Consider the following 19,448-nt stretch of genomic DNA (forward strand, 5'->3'; position numbering starts at 1 on the left):
GCTCTTGCAAATCATTGAAATAAATCAGCCTACTACACACCGTTGTTTTAATTATGCTCTGTACCTTCCAATATACAACTAAAGTAATCAAATATCACCTGTGAGCAGTCCATCCACTCCAGATTTTCTTTTTGCTTTGGATTCTGGTACCTACAGTTCTGGGTTTACAGTAGAAGTACCATACAGTAACAGAGAAACAAACAAGAAAGGGGCATGGTGTGAGGGAGCTTGGAACTCCATATAGAGGAAGTATGTAGTGGTGGGAAAGTAGCTGACTACTAGGGCCCGTTTCAGCACCTCTCCAGTCTATGATGCAACCACTCACCATCTAACTACATCTAATACTGAGATTTGTTGGTTCTATATATTGCCTCACAATACAACTCTGCTCTAATACGACTTGTACTGTCCTGAGTCCTAGGCTCCTGCGTACCAATAACTTATCAAATTTGAGAAACATGCATCCCTACTTCGACAACCATATCCCCTCCCACTCAGCCCAACTTTTTATCCTCTCTGTTTTCTGGCCATTCTATTGTCTAGATTCTCTTTTCTCCTCATACCTCTGCTTCCTTTGCACAGACTATGGTTTGGCGACAACCTGGCAGGGTCATAATATGCCACCTATTGGACAAGGCCAGGTGCTTTACGAGTACTATCGTGGTGAATCCCGCAGTTTAAATATTGGACAACATAACAGTAATTAGCGGTTGGTCCAAACTTTCCAGTCACTAACGCTTTGCATTTGATGTTTTATAGTCCATACCTACAGGAAAATCTTAGTTCCAGAATTCAAACTGCTTGTGACTGAGCAGCCACGGCTGGATAGAGGGGTTAGACAGGCTACTCTGCACCTAGCAATATTTAAATATTTGTTGAAATGTACTCCCCTCTCTATAGATTTATCAGGCTGTCCAAGGCCAGTACCGGGTCATTATCTCACCTGCAGTTTTCTCATATAACCATCATCTCTACACTTGTTCTCAACTATCCTGAATCTCGTGCCTCTCTTTGGTTATTCTATGGTACATTCAGGCCTTAATTTCTTGTCACTCAGAAGAAATCAGTTCTGTATGTAAAAAGAAATGTAACTCGTGAGCGGTAAAAGGTGTGATCTCTGAGTTTCGCGTTGGATTCCCTTCCTGGCACTGAAATCGGAAGATGATTTCATTGGGAATTAAATCATCTCTTTATTTTCTTGCCAGTTTCCTTTCGCCCGGGGATCTAATTTATGTGCATGTCTTGCTTTTTGTAGCTATGTTGACCATTTGGTACGTTTCCATTTTGCTTTTGTTCTGTTTCTTCTGAAGGGCGGTAGAAGACGAAGAACACCCCTTCGAATGGCTTACACTTTATTCAATTATATTTTAACGATTTTCTTTTTTTGGTTTTGTTTAGACAGGGGCAAGAAGGGCGGATCCCGCTTTAAATTAATGTTGAGTGACCTTGGGTGAGCAGTGTGGGAGAGCTTGTGTTACAGGACCAAATACACTCTCTCAAGTACCTCATTCCAGAATGGTTTAGTCGTTTTACAGGTCCAAAACATATGCACGATGTGCCCATTTCATCTTTACAAAACCAACTTTCATTAGATCGTAATAGATTACTGGCACACATCTTACACGGTTCCATGTAATAATGTCGCCACAAAAATCTCGCCATGCAAAAATATCGCCGAAAAATGGCCGTTTTTTGTGGCATTATTGCATGGAACATGCAGGGGGGACCCCACAACCCCCAAACTTTTTTTTTTTGCCCCTGTCCCCATATATATGGTCACTAGGGCTGTACCGAATAGCATATTTAGTATTCGGCCGGATACAGAATAGTTTGTCAACTATTCGGCCGGAGCCGAATAGTTTTTTTTTTAGGCAAACATATTCTAGGGCATAAAAAAACAGCTTTTAATGAATAAACTAAGGAGGCATTCTATCATCATGGGACAATGGAGGGTAGGGGTAAATGGTAGTACATTGCGAGACAACAGTGGGGGTGGGCGGGAACATGGGAGATCATTGCGGGACAACAGTGGGGATGGGGGAACATGGGAGACCATTGCGGGACAACAGTGGGGGTGGGGGAACATGGGAGATCATCATGGGACAATGGAGGGGTGGGGGTAAATGGGAGTACATTGCGGGACAACAGTGGGGGTGGGCGGGAACATGGGAGAACATTGCGGGACAGTGGGGGTGGGGGAACATGGGAGATCATTGCGGGACAACAGTGGGGGTGGGGGAAACATGGGAGAACATTGCGGGTGGGGGGGAACATGGCACCCCTGCTGCCTCACCGTGATGAGGGGGCATGGGGGGGCACATTTCAAAGCGAGGCCGCCGGGGTGGCTTCAGTGCCCCGGCGGCCTCATGCGTCTGGGGGGCCGCTCCTGTAGGAGCGGCCCCCCAATGCAAAACAAATGTCGGGCCACCGGCTTTGCACCGGTGGCTCGACCAGCATACATGAAATTACTGCAGTGAGACCGCGGGGGTGCTCTGCCTCACCGTGATGAGGGGGTATGGGGGCAGATTAGAAATCGAGGCCGCCGGGGTCAGCAAAGTTCCCTGGCGGCCTCATAACTCTGGGGGGGCCGCTAGGAGCAGCCCCCCTATGCAATACAATGTTGGGCCACCGGCTTTGTCCCGGTGGCCCGACAAACACCACAACATTATTGCGGGTGAGGCTGTGGGGGTTCCCTGTGTCCCCGCGGCCTCACCGTGCTCAAGGGGCGGGGGGGCACATTTCGCGATGAGGCCGCCGGGGTGGCCTCAGTGCCCCGGCGGCCTCATGAGTCTGGGGGGGGGCGCTCCTGTAGGAGCGGCCCCCAATGCAAAACACATTTCGAGCCACCGGCTTTGCACCGATGGCCCGACCAGCATACATGAAATTACTGCGGTGAGACTGCGGGGGTGCAGGGCAGGGCACCCCCGCGGCCTCATCGTGATGAGGGTGTATGGGGGGCACATTAGAAATCGAGGCCACCGGGGTCGGCAAAGTGCCCCGGCGGCCTTATAACTCTGGGGGTGGGCCTCCAGGAGCGGCCCCTCTATGCAATACAATGTCGGGCCACCGGCTTTGTCCCGGTGGCCCGACAAACACCACAACATTATTGCGGTGAGGCCGCGGGAGTTCCCTGTGTCCCCGTGGCCTCACCATGCTCAAGGGGCAGATTTTGCAATGAGGCCGCCGGGGTGGCCTCAGTGCCCCGGCGGCCTCATGAGTCGGGGGGGGGGGCGCTCCTGTAGGAGCCCGCCTGTTGGCATAGGAAGCGAGGGAAGGGAAGAACTGTTCCCGTCCCTTGCTTCCTATTTCAACACGTTAGGCTGGTTCCTCTGTGGTCAGGCTGCAGAAGCCAATAGGAAAACAGCTTGTTTTGCTTCTGCAGCCTGAACACTGTTAACCTTTCTATGATTGGATGTCATCTCCCAAACAGGGAGAGGGCAGCTAATCATAGAAAGTGGACTTCGGCTTCGAGTCCCTGAACAGAAACTATTCTGCCGAAGCCGGATAGCTGTATTTCAGCCGAACTTCGGAAGAACAGGGACTCGAAGCCGAAGTTCGGTACAGCCCTAATGGTCACCCATATAATATCGCTGCACCTTTTCCCGGCGATGTTATTTACGGCGACCATATATATGGGGATAATATTACCTTATACCTTTTACACTTGGACCAATACAGTTGATGATCTATACTCTATTGTGTTATATCAGAGATCGGGTCCACCCTTGCATGGCAAGGTTTAGAGCAAATCTTATTCAACTCTCTCTCAGGGATAGATTTGGTTCTATTTCCCATCCTTCCCTACCAAGTGTCACCGGTTGATGATTCTCAGAGGAATATAATAGCTTATATACCAATGAAGCAGTTAAAAAAGATGTCTATGAGTTTGAAAAGGCTAGTGGTCTCATGAATCTTAAGATTTAATGTATGAAAAAGACAGGAAAATAATACATTAAGTTATTGATAGAGGGAGATTTCTGCATGCCGTAATTTATATTTAATTTTCAAGAAATGAAAGTCAAGCAGATTATCTTCATCAGACACTTGATTCAACATCCATATACCTGATCTTTGCTGATTATTCCAATGTAGGGTGTGATTATTTATTTTCAAAGCAGGATTCCCCAGATAAAAAGTATTTTTCTCCCACCTCAAGATGTGATTGATTGATTGTTTATTTACTATGCACTTATACACAAGTGTTTCAACACACAACCATGCATGGGAAGGGAGGGTTTATAGTGACATTTTCAAATGTCACATTTTTGAATGTCTTTTTCTCGAATGAAAAATGCCGGGAAAAAAAAGTCCAATTTTTTTTGTATTTTTTTTTATGGGGGGTTCCCCCAACTCCCCATTTTTTTTATTGATCCTTTTTCTGTACTAACTAAACCAACAAATATATATATATATAACATTTTAAAAATTATATTCAGATTTTTTTTTGACATTTTATTTCCGACAAAAGAAAATTCGAAAATGTGCATTCGGAAATTTAACTGGATACCGAAGGGAAGACAAGACAAACGATCTTACTAGGCATGGTACATTCAGATTATGCAGGTGAACAGAAAGGAAGTGCGTGAGAGGGCAATAGGGACAAGCGCGCCCAGTCCCGTCAGAACATAGGTAATGCAGAGAGATACCACTCTCATGGGTCATAAGCGAAGTGCAGGAGTGCTGCAGCAAGTGCAAGGGACAGGGGCAAGTGCAGGAGACTGGCGTGGAAAGCTGGGACCTGTGAAGCTCTGAGGGTACAACAGGTAGACAGTCAGCGAAACTTAGCAGAAGTAGAGGAGAGAGACCGAGAGAGCAGAAAGAGGTGGTTAGCAAGGGAGGGGGAGAGAGAAGGAGGAGGCGAAGAGGAAAGTCTTGAGGAGTTTCCGGAATTTAAGGAGATCCGGCTGAAGATGGAGAGAGGCAGGGAGGCTGTTCCAGAGAGAGGCACTTGCACCTTTTTCCACTCCCAAAACACTTGCCTAACAGTTGGCAGAGTGGTTGCAATGGACAGGTTCTTTTCCAAAGTGAAAAAACATTCAAATGGGTTGGGTTTGATAGTAGTAGACTCTCTCTTAGCATGTAACCAATAATGAAGGAAATTAAGGTTATAAGTCCTACTTCCTTTCTTTAATGGGCTCTGGAGAAGAACAAGTGGTATCTTAGGTCTAGCTTGTTCGCCCCCCCAAAAAATCTTTAAATACTTTAAGGATATCAGAAAGAGGCCTTGCCAAAAGAGGAAGTGGAATCATACAAAAGAGGTAACGACTCTTGCGTAATAAAATCCCAATCTTTCCACATAGACTTAAATTAAGCCTAGACGATTTCCTGCATACATGTCAAACAAGCAGGCAGATTTCTACATTCTTACAAGTATTTGGTTGACCTTTTCTCTCACAATTTGCGGTACCGTTATTGACGCCTTCCCCCTTCCCACTGAGCCCTATGGGGGCTCAAATGGGAATGGGGAATGGCTTTTCAAATGGGGAGTTACCGGTCCCACAAATGTTGGAATAGACCGGTAATTCCCCATACCACCAAGTCGGTGGTGGTACCGGTATTGTTGCTAGTCATGGCGCTAATGGCGCTAATAGCGCCATGACTAGCACCAACCTCAGAATGAGAGCCACACTCACAGACTTACATGCACGCACATTGAAACAAAATACATTTTCGTGCCTTTTTGAATCCGTCGGTCCAGGGAACGCAGCTTTCAGTTCCCTGCAGCAGGAAGCTTGTTCCTGTCGATGCAGAGGAGCTGGAGACCTCTGTGTCATGATTTGAGGGGTGGGGGCTATGACTGCTAAAAGAAATAGGGGGTCATTCCGACCCTGGTGGTAAGGGGTTAACGGCGCCAGTAAAGGTGCCGGAGCCTTCAACCCCTTACCGCCTCATTACCAGTTCTGCTCGGGGGACCCGCTAAGGACGCCTGGTTTTACCAGGCGGCCTTGGCGGGTCCCGCGAGCAGCCCAGCATGCTAACAACGGGCCGTTATTAATGGGCCCGTTGTTAGCATGCTCTCCATTCCCATTGAGCACTATGGGGGCTCGAATGGGAATGGGGATGTACCGGGTCCGGGTTCCTTGAATGAGGAATTACCGGGCCCTCGAAGATCGGAATGGCCTGGTAATTCTTCATTCAAGGAACCCGTACACGGTACCCGATAAGGGGGTAGCCTCCTACCTCGTAGTTACCCCCTAGTCTCTTTTTGAAGTGACTCTGAGTGACTTTAAAAAGAAGCTCTTTCTTTTTGAAGTCATAGGGCGCCTTTTGAAGTCACTGGGCCTCATTACACGGTAGGCGGTAAGGGTTTACCGGTACCGGTAAGGGCACCAGTACCGGTAAATCCTTACCGCCTTACTACAAGGTCCCTTTGTGGGACCCGACCTTAACGGCTGGTGTAGACCAGCCGTTAAAGTTGGGACCTGCAAAGGGACCTTGGTGCTAATTACGGTACCGCAAATTGCGGTACCTTAATTAGCTCCTTCCCCATTCCCATTGAGCCCTATGGGGCAAAAATGGGAATGGGGAAGGGCCATGGAGAAAGGGGGAATTACCGCCCCGCCAACCTTGGAATGGGGTGGTAGTTTCCCTTTTCTCCATGGTGGAACCGGTATGGTACCGGCGGCAACCTGGTGCTAATAGCACCATGGTTTACCACATTCTATGTAATGAGGCCCGCTGCCTTTTTAAAGAGCTGTCTTCAAAAAGGCAGAGTGATCTCCAGGCCCCCCCCCCCGCGCCTACACCAGTGCATATCAGACTCCTCCAGTCTGCTTTTCACCATCAGCTCCCTGAAACCTACCCCCCCCCAACCCTCCCCCCTCGCTTTCCTCCAATAGCAATAGGCGCGCGCCTGTCTCTCAGACCAATGTCCCGGCCACATTCCGCACACAATTCCAGGTGCACGGCTGCGACGCCCAATCAGCCTCTTCTCCGCTCTTCCTGATTGACAGTTGACCGCCAAAGCCCGCCCTATTCGCCATCCTCGGTCAGTACCGTTTGCGCAGGTGTTTGCAGAGAGGTTTCTTGGCTCTGCTGCGGGCTTCACGTGCTCCATCCATTCCAAGCTCGATGATGTATCTCCGAAGCACGGCAGCGCGGATCACCCGCCTGCCTCTGTGGAGAAACCGGGCTCTGTCGCGCAGAGGGACCGGTGCCCCTCTCCCGTACTTCTTCAGCACCTCAGCCTGCAGGTAAGGAGTCGTGCCCCCCACCCCCCACCAGCAAGGCTGCCGCGCGCCCTCGGAATGCGTGCCTTTGGTGTCTGAGGCGCGCGAGCGGCGTTCTGTTCCTAACGGTTTTTCCTTTATTCCATCCAGGGCTCTGCCCTTGTCCCAGTCGTCGCGCTGCCGCTGCGGCTTCTCTCCGTCACATTTCAGTGATTTTAAGTGATGACTGCGGCAAAAGCACGGGAGCCGGGTGGGGGGTGGGGGTGGGGGCGAGATGAAAAGAATAAGACAGCTGAGAGTCCTCTTTCCAGGACGTCGCCGCTCGCTCTGATTGCATGTGTCAATAGCGCGCTCCTGCTGAGAGCAGATATGAATTTGTACTTCCCGCGCCTTATCTTCACATGAATTATCTAAAGTCTGGGCTGCGTGTAGGCTACTACGGATTGAGTGAACTGTCACCATTTTGAATGACGACCCCCGGATTCTGGCATGTGTTTTTCCCATGTGTTTGTTCACTGTTAGTTACAACCCGGTATCCCCATACCGAGGTACAGTCCAGGATTGAAGCCGCATGTTTCTTTTATAAATCAACTTGCTGCGATCTCACAAAACACTCCTGCCCTCTCCAGTAATCAGGAGTTGAAGGCTTTATTGCAAGGATTTACAGTCTCATCTTGAAAAGGGTATCTTGGATTTACAGTCTCATCTTGAAAAGGGTATCTTGGCACTAGGCGTGGAACTACACAAACAACGGCGCAAGTCCGTTTAGCACTAGGGCAAACATTGCGTTGGTGCAAAAATAGATTGTTTTCGATGCATTTTTGCGCCAGGGCAAATTTCACACTAGTGCTAGAACTAGTGCGTACATTCATTGCATCCGTGCAAAAATACATCGACAGAATATATTTTGTGCCCTTTGGCAACTATTACTGTAGTGCTTATTTGTACTTGCACCGAGCACCCGAGGTTCCCAGAGGTCCCCAGTGGCCAGGAAGCAGACCATAGTCCAAATGATCAATCATAATGACCTTTCTGACCCGAACCCCTAGGAAGGACAGAAAGCTGAATTACAAAATGGATCACTTCACAGCGCTTCCCTTGATTTCCTCTACGGCACCTAGGACATAGAAACACGCTGTAATGGTTTCTATCACGGCACTTAGGACATAGAAACACGCTGTAATTGTTTCTATTTTTAAGAAAGGGCTACCGTCCTAGCTGACACACAGTGGCCACTTAATTAGCTGGATGCTAATTCCACACTCTTCAGTAAAGCTATCTGTGAGCGTCTCGGGTATTGGATAATACAAGTTTCCTAATTAATTATGAATAGCAGGCAAATCCAAATATCGATCTGTACATGAATATGTTTGCCATCTTGGCTAGAAGCAGCGGTGAACGATCCTCCTGTACTTACAATTCTTGAACTTGCAGAATGCATTTGATACTGCTGACAGAAGAACTCGGCGGTCCATTATGGTGGCCCTCTGTGGCTGGATGAAAAGAAAAAATCAACTTGTATACACACCTGCAAAACATTCGCTAGCCAGGGTTTTGTGCCGTCCTCTACCTGCATTTTCATAGTCACGTGGCACTCTTCGGATCTGAAAGGGGGATGAGGGCTTGGTTAGTATGAGAGAGGGAAATGCTGCTATGTTGAAGTAACCACGTACTCTGTGTGCATAGACGTAATGACAAAAAAGGCCCACTAGCAGGGTCGTTGCTAGGGGGGGGGCTAAGGGGGCTATAGCCCCTGATCTTTTGGTTGTAGCCCCGGATAGAATCTCAGGAGCTACAGCCAAAAGACTAGCTAGCCCCCAGTCCCAACAGTTCCGACATCAGCTTAGCCCCGGGTCTTTTCCAGACCTAGCAACTCCCCTGCACTAGGCTAGCTTTTGAATTTACTGGTTGTGATTTTTAAATATAAAGCCAACTTTGTTTTTTCAAGTCTGGCCGATCCACAACAATGTGAGTAATTGTGAGCTCTGAACAGTCATTCCAGTCTGACAAAGTCTTTGATGGCCAAGCTTGTTTATATGCTTGATATAACAAAAAAAAGTAAATGATTCAGTTATACAACTCCCCTAGAGATATATGACAGATATAAAGCTCTTTGGTCATTCTTATCTTCCAAAAATGCTCTTTAATATGCAAAACAACCAAAACCTCATTGGTTTTATTGGTGCCACTTCACATTATCTTGGAGTTCTTTCTAATCAGTACACACATACACTGTGTTAAGCAATCACTTTTATATTCAAATACACAAATGCATTTTTGAAACCGATGCACAAATGAGGGTTTCCCTTTAGAAAAGTAAAGGTTACAAATGATGCATCATTTTACAATATTAAAGGCATGGCTATGCTTAAGTCAAGCACAGAGTTCCCATAGATGGCACTAAATGATGTTCAGAAGCAAGCACTCATTTCCGCCACTGGCCCCACATTTCAGAGGTCTGTGGCAGCCCAAAAGTGCAAGCATGAAATAGATCATAGAGAAGTTAAAATGGCCAAGAATACATCTGTATGTTCAAGTGCATTAAGAAACCTATGAAAGGATACCCAAAGCCATAGAATGTTGAGAACAAAAAGCGGGTGCCAAAGGTACACACTGTTTCACAGCTGTAAAGGTGTCCTGTAAAGATATCAATTCAGCTATCTTTACATAAGCTGTTCAGGGCTAATCAGGAAAATGGCAAAAACCAAAAGTGCGTGGATGTGGTCTAGTAAGTCGTGTTTATGGATTGATTGTGGGAGAATTTAAAAGCAATGTTTTGTTGAGGGAGGAGTGGGGTAGAAGGATTGAGAGTACCATTGATGAAGATCACTGGTCACATATGTGTGCGAACATAAGGCTTTTCTCTCTAAGTTTGATGGAGAGGTCTCAACAGATTAAAATCGTCAATAGAGTCTATTGGACTCTGGAACGGCTATTTAGTAGAGGTATGGCTGACGGCTCTGATTGTTGGGCATGTGTTCATGATACTGGCACATTTGAACATATGTTATGGGCTTGCACCAGGGTGCAGGGCTTTTGGTTTGAGTTTGGTAGGATCTGTGATGTTGTGTTGGATGAAAAGATAGCCTTTGATTTTAAGACCTTAATACTCGGTATAAATGTTCTTTTGGAGGAACTCTCCATGTGTCAGAAAAAATGGATCTATCGGGGTGCAATGGTGGGTAAAAGAATTATATTGAGAAGTTGGAAGACGGTGAACCCAGTTCTGATTGAGATATGGATTGATGAGATGCATAGTTTGGCAGAGATGGAGAGAGTAATTTTTCAGAGAAACAGAAAGCTTACTCTATTTGAGAAAATATAGGGGAAATTCCTCACAATGTACTGATTAATACTCTTTGTTGATGTGAACCCTTGAATTGGGTGGGGGGGTTGTAAATATGTACAGAGTATACAGTATGAACTTGTTGTTATGAATACCATTTTCCTTTGGATGTTTGCTGGTTGTAAATGCTGTAATCTCAAATAAAATTTTCAACAAAAAAAAAGGAAAATGGCACCCCTACTGGGTTTATCATGTGTCTTTGATGACATTCTGCTGCACGCTCAGTACTACCAGGAGAACCAACTGCAAAGTATGTCACACAATGCAAAACTGTGATACTTATAAGTCATCTTTAAATTGTGTTTTAAATACAAGGTCGGACTTTTACTGTGAAACAGTACATCAATAGGCAGCAGGACATCTATATCTATACCTGTACATTTTAAAATGTTCCTGTGTATTGTACAATCCAACCAGCTCTACAGAGTTAACAAACATTATAAGTTACCATAAACACAAGCTGGCAAGACCCATAGCCTAGAACACACCTATAAAGGTAATACTGTGCTGGAACGCCCAATAAATTGTTCAATTTTACTCTTGCAGTCTTGGGTATTTTTAACAATTTCACAAACAGCAATGTTGTAAACAGTATGTAGCGCCTCATTTGTTATAAAAGGTGCCTGCATTGTGCAGCTACAAGAAATGCTGATTGCTACCAGGATACCTGTCCTTTCTTTTTTTGAAAAATCTTTATTTAATACATGTTGCCTGATTGTGTCGGAAGCGGCCTCTACCCAGTGTGAATAGCTGGCACTGAGGGAGATGCGGCTTGACATGTTCTTTGTTCCAGTGCACAGAGGGGTACATGGGTGCTTTCCTCAGATTTTGGAGACTGCAGAGAGGTGAGAGCAGCAGCCGGCAGCAAACGTGCTGAGCAGAGAGTAAACAGATAATGGGCCTCATTACGAGGTTGGAGATAGCCATGGCTCTATTAGCGCCATGGCTGCCTCCAAAACCCTTCCGACTCCGCCCTGGTGAATGGAGCAATTACCGGTCCATTCCGAGGTTGGCGGGACCGGTAATTCCCCATTCACCAGGGCCTTTCCCCATTCCCATTTGAGCCCCCATAGGGCTCAATGGGAATGAGGAAGGCGCTAATAACGGTACTGCAAATTGCGGTACCGTTATTAGCTCCAGAGTCCATTTGCGGGTCCCGTCCTTAATGCCTGGAAAAACCAGGCGTCAAGGGAGGACCCGCAAAGGGAACTCGTAGTAGGGCGGTAAGGGATTACCGGCACCGGTGCCCTTACCGGTGCCGGTAATCCCTTACCGCCCACCTCGTAATGAGGCCCAAAGTTCTGCTGTCTTGCAGCCTTGCAATACAAGACCAATCCTGCCTGATTCTGCCGAAGGGGGCAGAGGAACCGGGAGAGCTGCAACATATCCCTGGGAGTGTGTAAGGTACAGAGGCACAGAGTGTTACTGAATAGAGGAGCCTGGAACCCGGTGGTATTTATTTATTTATTGGACATTTGTATGGCGCCTATACACATGTGTTTCCATGTGCCACAAGACAAGATGGGGGCAGAGGGGGACATGTGAATCACAAAAGTAGAACAATAAAAACCGGTTATATTGGTCTTGTGACAATCCTACCGTGCAAGTGCATGACAAAGTGAATAAGTGCAAGGGGGGTAGAGGGAGAAGTGCAGGAGTGGGGTACCCCCACGGGTGGGGACAAACAAGTGCTGGGCAGTCCAAGGCAGCAAGTGCCAGAGGTAAAGGGGGGAGGGCAGGATCAGTGCAGTGGTTCCTGTCTAGGATGGCTACGCGTACCCTCCTGAGACCCCTCCTCACTTCCTTCTTCCGTAGAGCTGTTCTGGGTCTCCGAAGATTCCTTTCACTGGGATTTTCTGACTTCCCTTGGTTTCTTATCCTTAGATTTCTTCTCCTTCTTCTTGTGTAAATAAGGCCTGGCTCCCCCAGAGGCCACATTGACTGGGAGCGTAACCCATGCCAAAGGGAACCCCAGGAAGCCAGCCTCAATCCAGGGAAAAAGCTGTTGGCACCAAAAAACCCTGGTTATGGTTTGTGGTACAAGGTCCTGGAGGTTAGTCTTTCAACTGCGTATTCCAAAGTACTGTCTCTCCTTTCCTGACCAACAATAGGATCCAGATGGAAGGTAGTTTCCAAGAACCAGCCTGAAGAGGAAGGCAGATATAATCTGCACACTTGCTCATCGACGATATACAGTCACGGGAGTAAGGATGAATTCCGAAATGGAATAGGAGAAAACAGCAAGTATGGAAGAGAGGTTCAGAAAGTGAAAGCGCCACAAGAGTGAAATCCCGAGGGTTGGGAAGGTCGTGCAGCGGAAGGAAAGGATCGAAAAGTCAGAAAAGTCTTCCACAGCGGACGTGTTAGAATTCAGAAGGGAAACACAGAAAGCGCCAAACGCTGGGTAGAAAAGACCAGACTCACCGTACGGAGATTGCAGAGAACAGGCAGCAAGGGTCGCCATAAGGAAGTATGAGTATAAGGGAATAGAACATGCTATAGAGGGAACAACAGATCAGCTACAAGAAACTGGGAAGAACTGAAACTGGAAAAACTTCTGCAGTCCGAGAAACTGTAGACGTTACAGCAGGCACCAGAGACGGATACAACGCATCATGCTGATGACACGGCATGTTCTTATAGTAACCGCGTCCATCTTGTGGTGGCCATCTTGGGTGTGGGCTAGACTGCAACCAGATGATGCTGTTGGGAATGCATTTCTCTGTATTACGTGTAAGATATTATATCTCTGTTTCCATCTACTCCAAACGCTCCAAGATTGCGGCATGACATTATGCCTCCTCCTTATCGGATCTCCCCCCGGCTTACCTGGATAAAGTCTATGGAACAGCCTTATGAGTCTGGGGGCGTGAACATGACTTTGAGGTTCCCAAGTGCGTTCCGATATGGGATATCCCTTCCAATGAACTAAATATTGAAGGGTACCCCTTCGGTAACGAGAGTCCACCAAATGAGATACTTCATATTCCTCGGGCTCTGAAGGAGGAGTTGCTCTGTGCATCTGTCCCTTTCTTTGGAAGGGATCTGGAACATATTCCTTTATAAGTGAGACGTGGAAGACAGGATGTACTCTTCGTAGATGCTTGGGTAATCGCAGTCTGTAAGCCACTAGATTGATCATGGTAGATATGGTGAAAGGTCCAATAAACCTGGGAGAAAACTTCCCTGCATGAACCCATCTGGGTAGGTATTTAGTGGATAACCATACCCGAGTACCTGGTTTCCACTTCGGATTGGATCCTCTCTTATGGTCTGCCCATTTCTTGTACCCTTGACGGCTTTCTTCTAGTGTTTGAATTGCTTCCTTATGGGCCTCCTTGAGGTTGCTGAGAAGACTGTCTACCGCAGGGGTATTTGTGGGTGAAAGATTGGACTATGGTAGATGCTATGGATGGTAGCCATAAGTACAAAAGAAGGGACTCATGCGGATTGCAGTATGTAAGGTGTTATTGTACGAAAATTCTGCCATCGGGAGTAATGTGTTCCAGTTATCTTGCTCCTTGTTGCAAAAGCATCGTAGGTATTGTTCCAAGTTCGAGGTGAGACGTTCCGTTTGTCTGTTAGACTGAGGGTGATAGGCAGATGAGAGGGCCCTTTGGATACCCAATTGAGAACAAAGTGAGGTCCAGAATTTAGAGGTGAATTGGGTTCCTCTGTCCGAAACCAAGGTTTCGGGGATACTGTGTAGTCTGACCACACCCGAAGGAAGACAGCAGCTGTTTCCAGAGCAGATGGTACCCCTGGGAGGGAAATCTGCCAGCTTACTGAATGTGTATACCGTCACCATTATAACCTGCTTTCCTTCAGGCAGGGGTAGGTCCACTATAAAATCGGTAGATACCTGTTCCTAGGGTCTTGAGGGTAGAGTTCCTTGTTGCAGTTTGCCTATAGGTCTGCCTGTGGCTGTCTTACAGGAGGCACAGGTTGGACAAGCTGAGATGTAACTTCTTTCGTCCTTGCCGAGATTGGGCCACCAGAAGAGCCGCTTCACCAGTTCCTGGGTACTCTTTTGCCCTTTGTGTCCTGCAAGAGGGAGATCATGACACCAGGATATCACTTGGTTCTGTAACGCTCTGGTTGGAACATATAATGCGGGTCCATGATATAAAAAACCTCCCTTGCAGATGAGCCCTAAAGCCTCTTTATCTGTAGTGAGAGATCTGTTCCGAACTTCCTGAAGGAATTTAGACAGGTGTGCAAGAATTTCATATACTGCAGGAGTAGTTTGTTACCTTGTCGCACTTCTGTATTAGGCCCAGGACTTCTAGATAAGGCGCCTGCCAACATGTTCTCAGACCAGGAATATATGTGATCACAAAATCGTACTGAGAATAATAGTATGCCCAACGGGCATGACGAGAGTTGGTACATTCCATCTGCTGGAGAACATTGAGGTTGCAGTGATCCGTTCTTACCTGGAATGTATGTACCGCTCCCTGTAAGAGATGCCTCCACTCTTCACAGGCCTGTTTAATCGCCAGGAGCTCGTTCTCCAATACAGAGTAATTGTGTTCACTGCTAGTGAGCGTCCTTGAGTAGTAGGCAATTGGATGTTCCAATCCATCAGTTCCCTTCTGGAGCAGAACTGCACCTAATGCTCCATTTGAAGCATCTGTTTCTAAGATGAACTGTTGGGTTTGGTCCGGCTGGATCAGAATCAGAGCAGTGGTAAAGAGGGTCTTTAAGTGTTCAAAGGCTTGTTTGGCAGATGCATTCATGCAGAAAGTCACTCCTTTCTTGAGTAAAGCGGTGATGGTAACACAACTTCTGAGAATTGGGGTTTGAAGCGTCTATAAAAATTTGCCAGCCCCAAGAATCTTTGGATTTCTTTGACATTCTGGGGTTCAGGCCACCCTAGAATGGATGCTACCTTTCCTGGATCCATTTGCACACCTTCATTGGATAGGAGATATCCCAGATATGAAACAGAGGAGACATCAAACTGACACTTCTCCGGCTTGGCATACAGATGGTTAGAGTGAAGCCTATGGAGTACCTCCTTGACATGTCCATGGTGTTCAGTAAGGTTGGAAGAGAACACCAAAATGTAATTGAGACACACAACCACTGACAGGTATAGAAGGTCAGAGAAGATCTTGTCAATGAACCTTTGGAAAACCACCAGTGCATTTAGCAACCCAAAGGGTATAACTCAGTATTCATATAGCCCAGAGGGGTGCAGAAGGCGGTTTTCCATTCATCTCCCTTCTTAATTGTGAGGAGGTGGCATGCTCCTCTGAGGTCTAGTTTAGTGAAAACCGTAGAACCCTGGAAAGCCTCCAAAATGTCCCGGATCAATGGCATGGGATACCTATTGCTCAGATTAATGTGGTTAAGACCGTGATAGTCAATGCACGGTCTCAGCTCTTCTGTTCCCTTCTTAAGGATTAAGGAGAGCGATGCTCCTCCTGGAGATTTGGACTCTTGGATGAGACCGTTCTGCATGTTAGCTTCCAGATAGTCCTTGAGTGCCTGTCTTTCAGGTAGAGAGAGAGGGTACATGCGACCAAAAGCAACTGTTGCTTTGGGAAGTAGATCAATACAACAGTCCTCTGGTCCGTGTGGCGGTAGGAGATGTGGGACCTTGTCCTCAAATACCTCAGATCATTCCTGATACTGTCTAGGGATGGTGGAACCAATGGTTCTGACCCAAGGAACAGTCATGCCCTCTTGTCTGCCATCCTCTGGAAGCTGCAGACAATTTTGCTGACAATAAGAGGAGTAAAAACTCAACTGATTCAATGCCAATTCTATTCGGGATTGTGCTGTCTTAACCATGGAATACCCAGAATTACATGGAAGTGGGCCGCCCTTATCACACCAAACACAATGTCCTCCCTATGTTCTCCCATTCGGACCCAAATGGACTCTGTCTCCAACACAATGGGCCCAGAGGAGAGAGGAGAACCGTCCACACCTTCCACAGGAACAGGTCTTGGCTTGCCCACCAAGGGGATCCCTTGTTCCTTAGCCCAGGTTACATCAATAATGTTGCCGGCTGCTCCGCAGTCTAACATGGCAAGAACCTCCAACAATCATTCAGGTGTGACCAGTAAGTGTACCTGAAACACCATCAGCCTTAGGTCGTCTTCCCTCCTTATTGTTTAGGTTTGGTTGCAGGGATTGCCTCGGTTTTCCCCGATAACTCCCCTGCATAGGATCGGGGCAAGAGCTTTCCCTTCCTTCTGGGAGGAACCTCTGGACAGTTTCTGAGTATGTGTTTAGACGATCTACAATACATACAAAGGCCCAGTTCTCGACATCGCTTGCGTTCATCAGGGGTTAATGGACCACAAATAATTTCTATTGCATTGGTTCTTCAGGTGAGTGGGTGTCCTTTGACTGAGTTGGGGGTTCACTCAGAGGGCGGTATGCACAATTCTTTCTCTTCTCTTACCGACGTTCAGTCATACAGAATTCAATTTGTAGTGATAATGTGACCAGTTCATCCTTTTGGTCCTCCTGTAGCCCCCTTCTAAATATTGTTTGTTGTGCGGAATCAGGCCATCCTGCGTTTGCAGCAAGCTTCTGGAATCAGACCACATAAGATTGAACATCTGAAGAGCCTTGCCGTACATCTAACATGGCCTCGTAGGAGGCATAGAAAACCTCTGGTCGATCAAACCGGGTTCTGAATTGTTGTGTGAATTGGGTGTAATCATTTAACACTGGGTCGTTGTTAGTCACTAGGGGTGTGGCCCAGGCTAATGCATTATCCCCAAGATTGGAAATCATAAATCCTAATTTGGCCTTGTGAGACTCGTAGGCTCGAGGTCGGAGCGTGAAATACACTTGACAGGCATCCAAATACTCCTTCAGAGTCCTGGGACTTCCGTCATACTTGCCAAATGGTAGAGGCATGTGAAGGAGGTCTCCACTTCCCTCTTCTCTAGCAACTACCTGTTGTCTAAGAGCAACGTTCTCCGAACAAATTGACTGTACTTCCTCAGTCAGTCCTTGTATTGCTGCCACCAGCTCATGGTATTGCTCCAAGGAAGCCATTGTAGTGGTTTGGCGTTGTATACTGTCCTGTATAGGATGGCCAGGCATACCCTCCTGAGACCCCTCCTCACCGTCTTCTTCCGTAGAGCTGTTCTGGGTCTCCGAAGATTCCTTTCGCCAGGATTTTCTGTCTTGCCTTGGTTTCTTATCCTTAGACTTCTTCTCCTTCTTCTCGTGTAAATAAGGCCTGGCTCCCCTGGAGGCCACCTTGACTGGGAGCATAATCCACGCCAAAGGGAACCCCAGGGAGCCAGCCTCAATCCAGAGAAAAAGCAGTTGGCACCAAAAAACCCGGGTTATGGTTTGTAGTACGAGGTCCTGGAGGTTAGTCTTTCAACTGCATATTCCAAAGTAATGTCTCGCCTTTTCTGACCAACAATAGGATCCAGGTGGAAGGTAGTCTCCAAGAACCAGCCTGAAGAGGAAGGCAGATATAATCTGCACGCTTGCTGAACGACGATACACAGTCTTGGGAGTAAGGATGAATTCCGAAATGGAATATGAGAAAACAGGAAGTATGGAAGAGAGGTTCAGAAAGTGAAAGTGCCACAAGAGTGACATCCCAAGAGTTGGGAAGGTCGTACAGCGGCACAGAAAGGATCAAAAAGTCAGAAAAGCCCTCCACAGCAGATGCGTTAGAAATCAGAAAGGAAACACAGAAAGCGGCAAAAGCCGGGTAGAAAAGACCAGACTTACCTCACCAGACTCACCGCACGGAGATTGCAGAGAACAGGCAGCGAACAGGCAGCAAGGGTTGCCGTAAGGAAGTATGAGTATAAGGGAATAGAACAGGCTAGAGAAGGAACAACAGATCAGCTACAAGAAACTGGGAAGAACTAAAACTGGAAAAACTTCTGCAGTCCGAGAAACTGTAGACGCTACAGCAGGCACCAGAGACGAATACAACCCGCTGTACTGATGACGCGGCGCGTTGTTATAGTAACAGCGTCCATCTTGTGGCAGCCATCTTGGGTGTGGGCTAGACCGTGTAAGAGGATTCAATTCAGCACTACAGCTAAGTTAACGCCTAGTCTAGAATACTGAATGAAAACCCTTATTGATATATCTTTAGGTCCAGTTCATGCGTTCTGGATGACTACCCCTATATAACACCCCCCTCTTGGAATCCCCCTGACCCCACTGAGCCAAGAAGTAGTTCTGTTTTGCAAGTTTAAAAGGTTTATTTGATAATTTAAACAATAGATATATATATGACACTTTATAATAAATTAATAATTGAATAGCACACTTAATCTGATATGATAAAGATCAACAACGGAGAATCTGGCACTAGCACACTTCTTATAATCACTAATGAGTTGACATGAAATGGATAAGGTAGCACACTGGTAAATAGGAACAAGAGAAGAAGGTGGTACAAAATGCTTTATAGAGTTCAAATGGATGCAAGGTTGAATGAATGAAATGCAGTATAGAAATACTCAATATGATTTCAACAAAACAATGTAATCACTTTTCTCTGGCAATTCCCCCCCCCCTTGATGCAAGGCAAGGAAATGGAAGGAAACACACAGTTCTCAGAAATGCAATCAAATGTGATTCAGTTCAATCCCAGCAAGCTTACAGAAAACAGATAGGAGTTTTGAAACACAGGCCCAAATGCTTTTATATGTGTTAGCAATGGATGAGAAATATGCTGGAAATGCTGTTAATTCCCTTTCAGAGGTTCAGGGTGAGTGGTATCTAGTTAATATTAGTCCAGGCTCACACTAGCAATGATGCAGGGATAGTTAGCAGGTTAAACGAATTTCTGGCAAATGGAAGGCAAGCAGCAGCAGTTTTTACATGTGAAGAAATTGCAAATCGCGGTAAAATTCGCGGATGCGTGTTCCGCGATTGCGGTAAAACTATAAGGGGTAGGAATGCGGTTCTTGGTGCGATTCAAAGCT

At 46.7% G+C, this 19,448-nt stretch overlaps 1 protein-coding gene across 1 annotated transcript in view; it reads left to right on the plus strand.

Annotated features, from left to right (window-relative positions):
* Window positions 1–6,932: 6,932 nt before the first annotated feature.
* MTHFD2L (methylenetetrahydrofolate dehydrogenase (NADP+ dependent) 2 like) overlaps window positions 6,933–19,448 on the plus strand; it is an 817,160-nt gene continuing 804,644 nt past the window's right edge. Inside the window, exon 1 of the mRNA XM_069630620.1 lies at window positions 6,933–7,193. Within this exon, the coding sequence (XP_069486721.1) occupies window positions 7,072–7,193 (122 nt within the window). The 5' untranslated portion in view covers window positions 6,933–7,071. The remainder of the gene's footprint in view (window positions 7,194–19,448) is intronic.

Source organism: Ambystoma mexicanum, chromosome 6q (genome assembly GCF_040938575.1).
Source record: "Ambystoma mexicanum isolate Mex_15411 chromosome 6q, UKY_AmexF1_1, whole genome shotgun sequence".
Lineage (NCBI taxonomy): Eukaryota > Metazoa > Chordata > Amphibia > Caudata > Ambystomatidae > Ambystoma > Ambystoma mexicanum.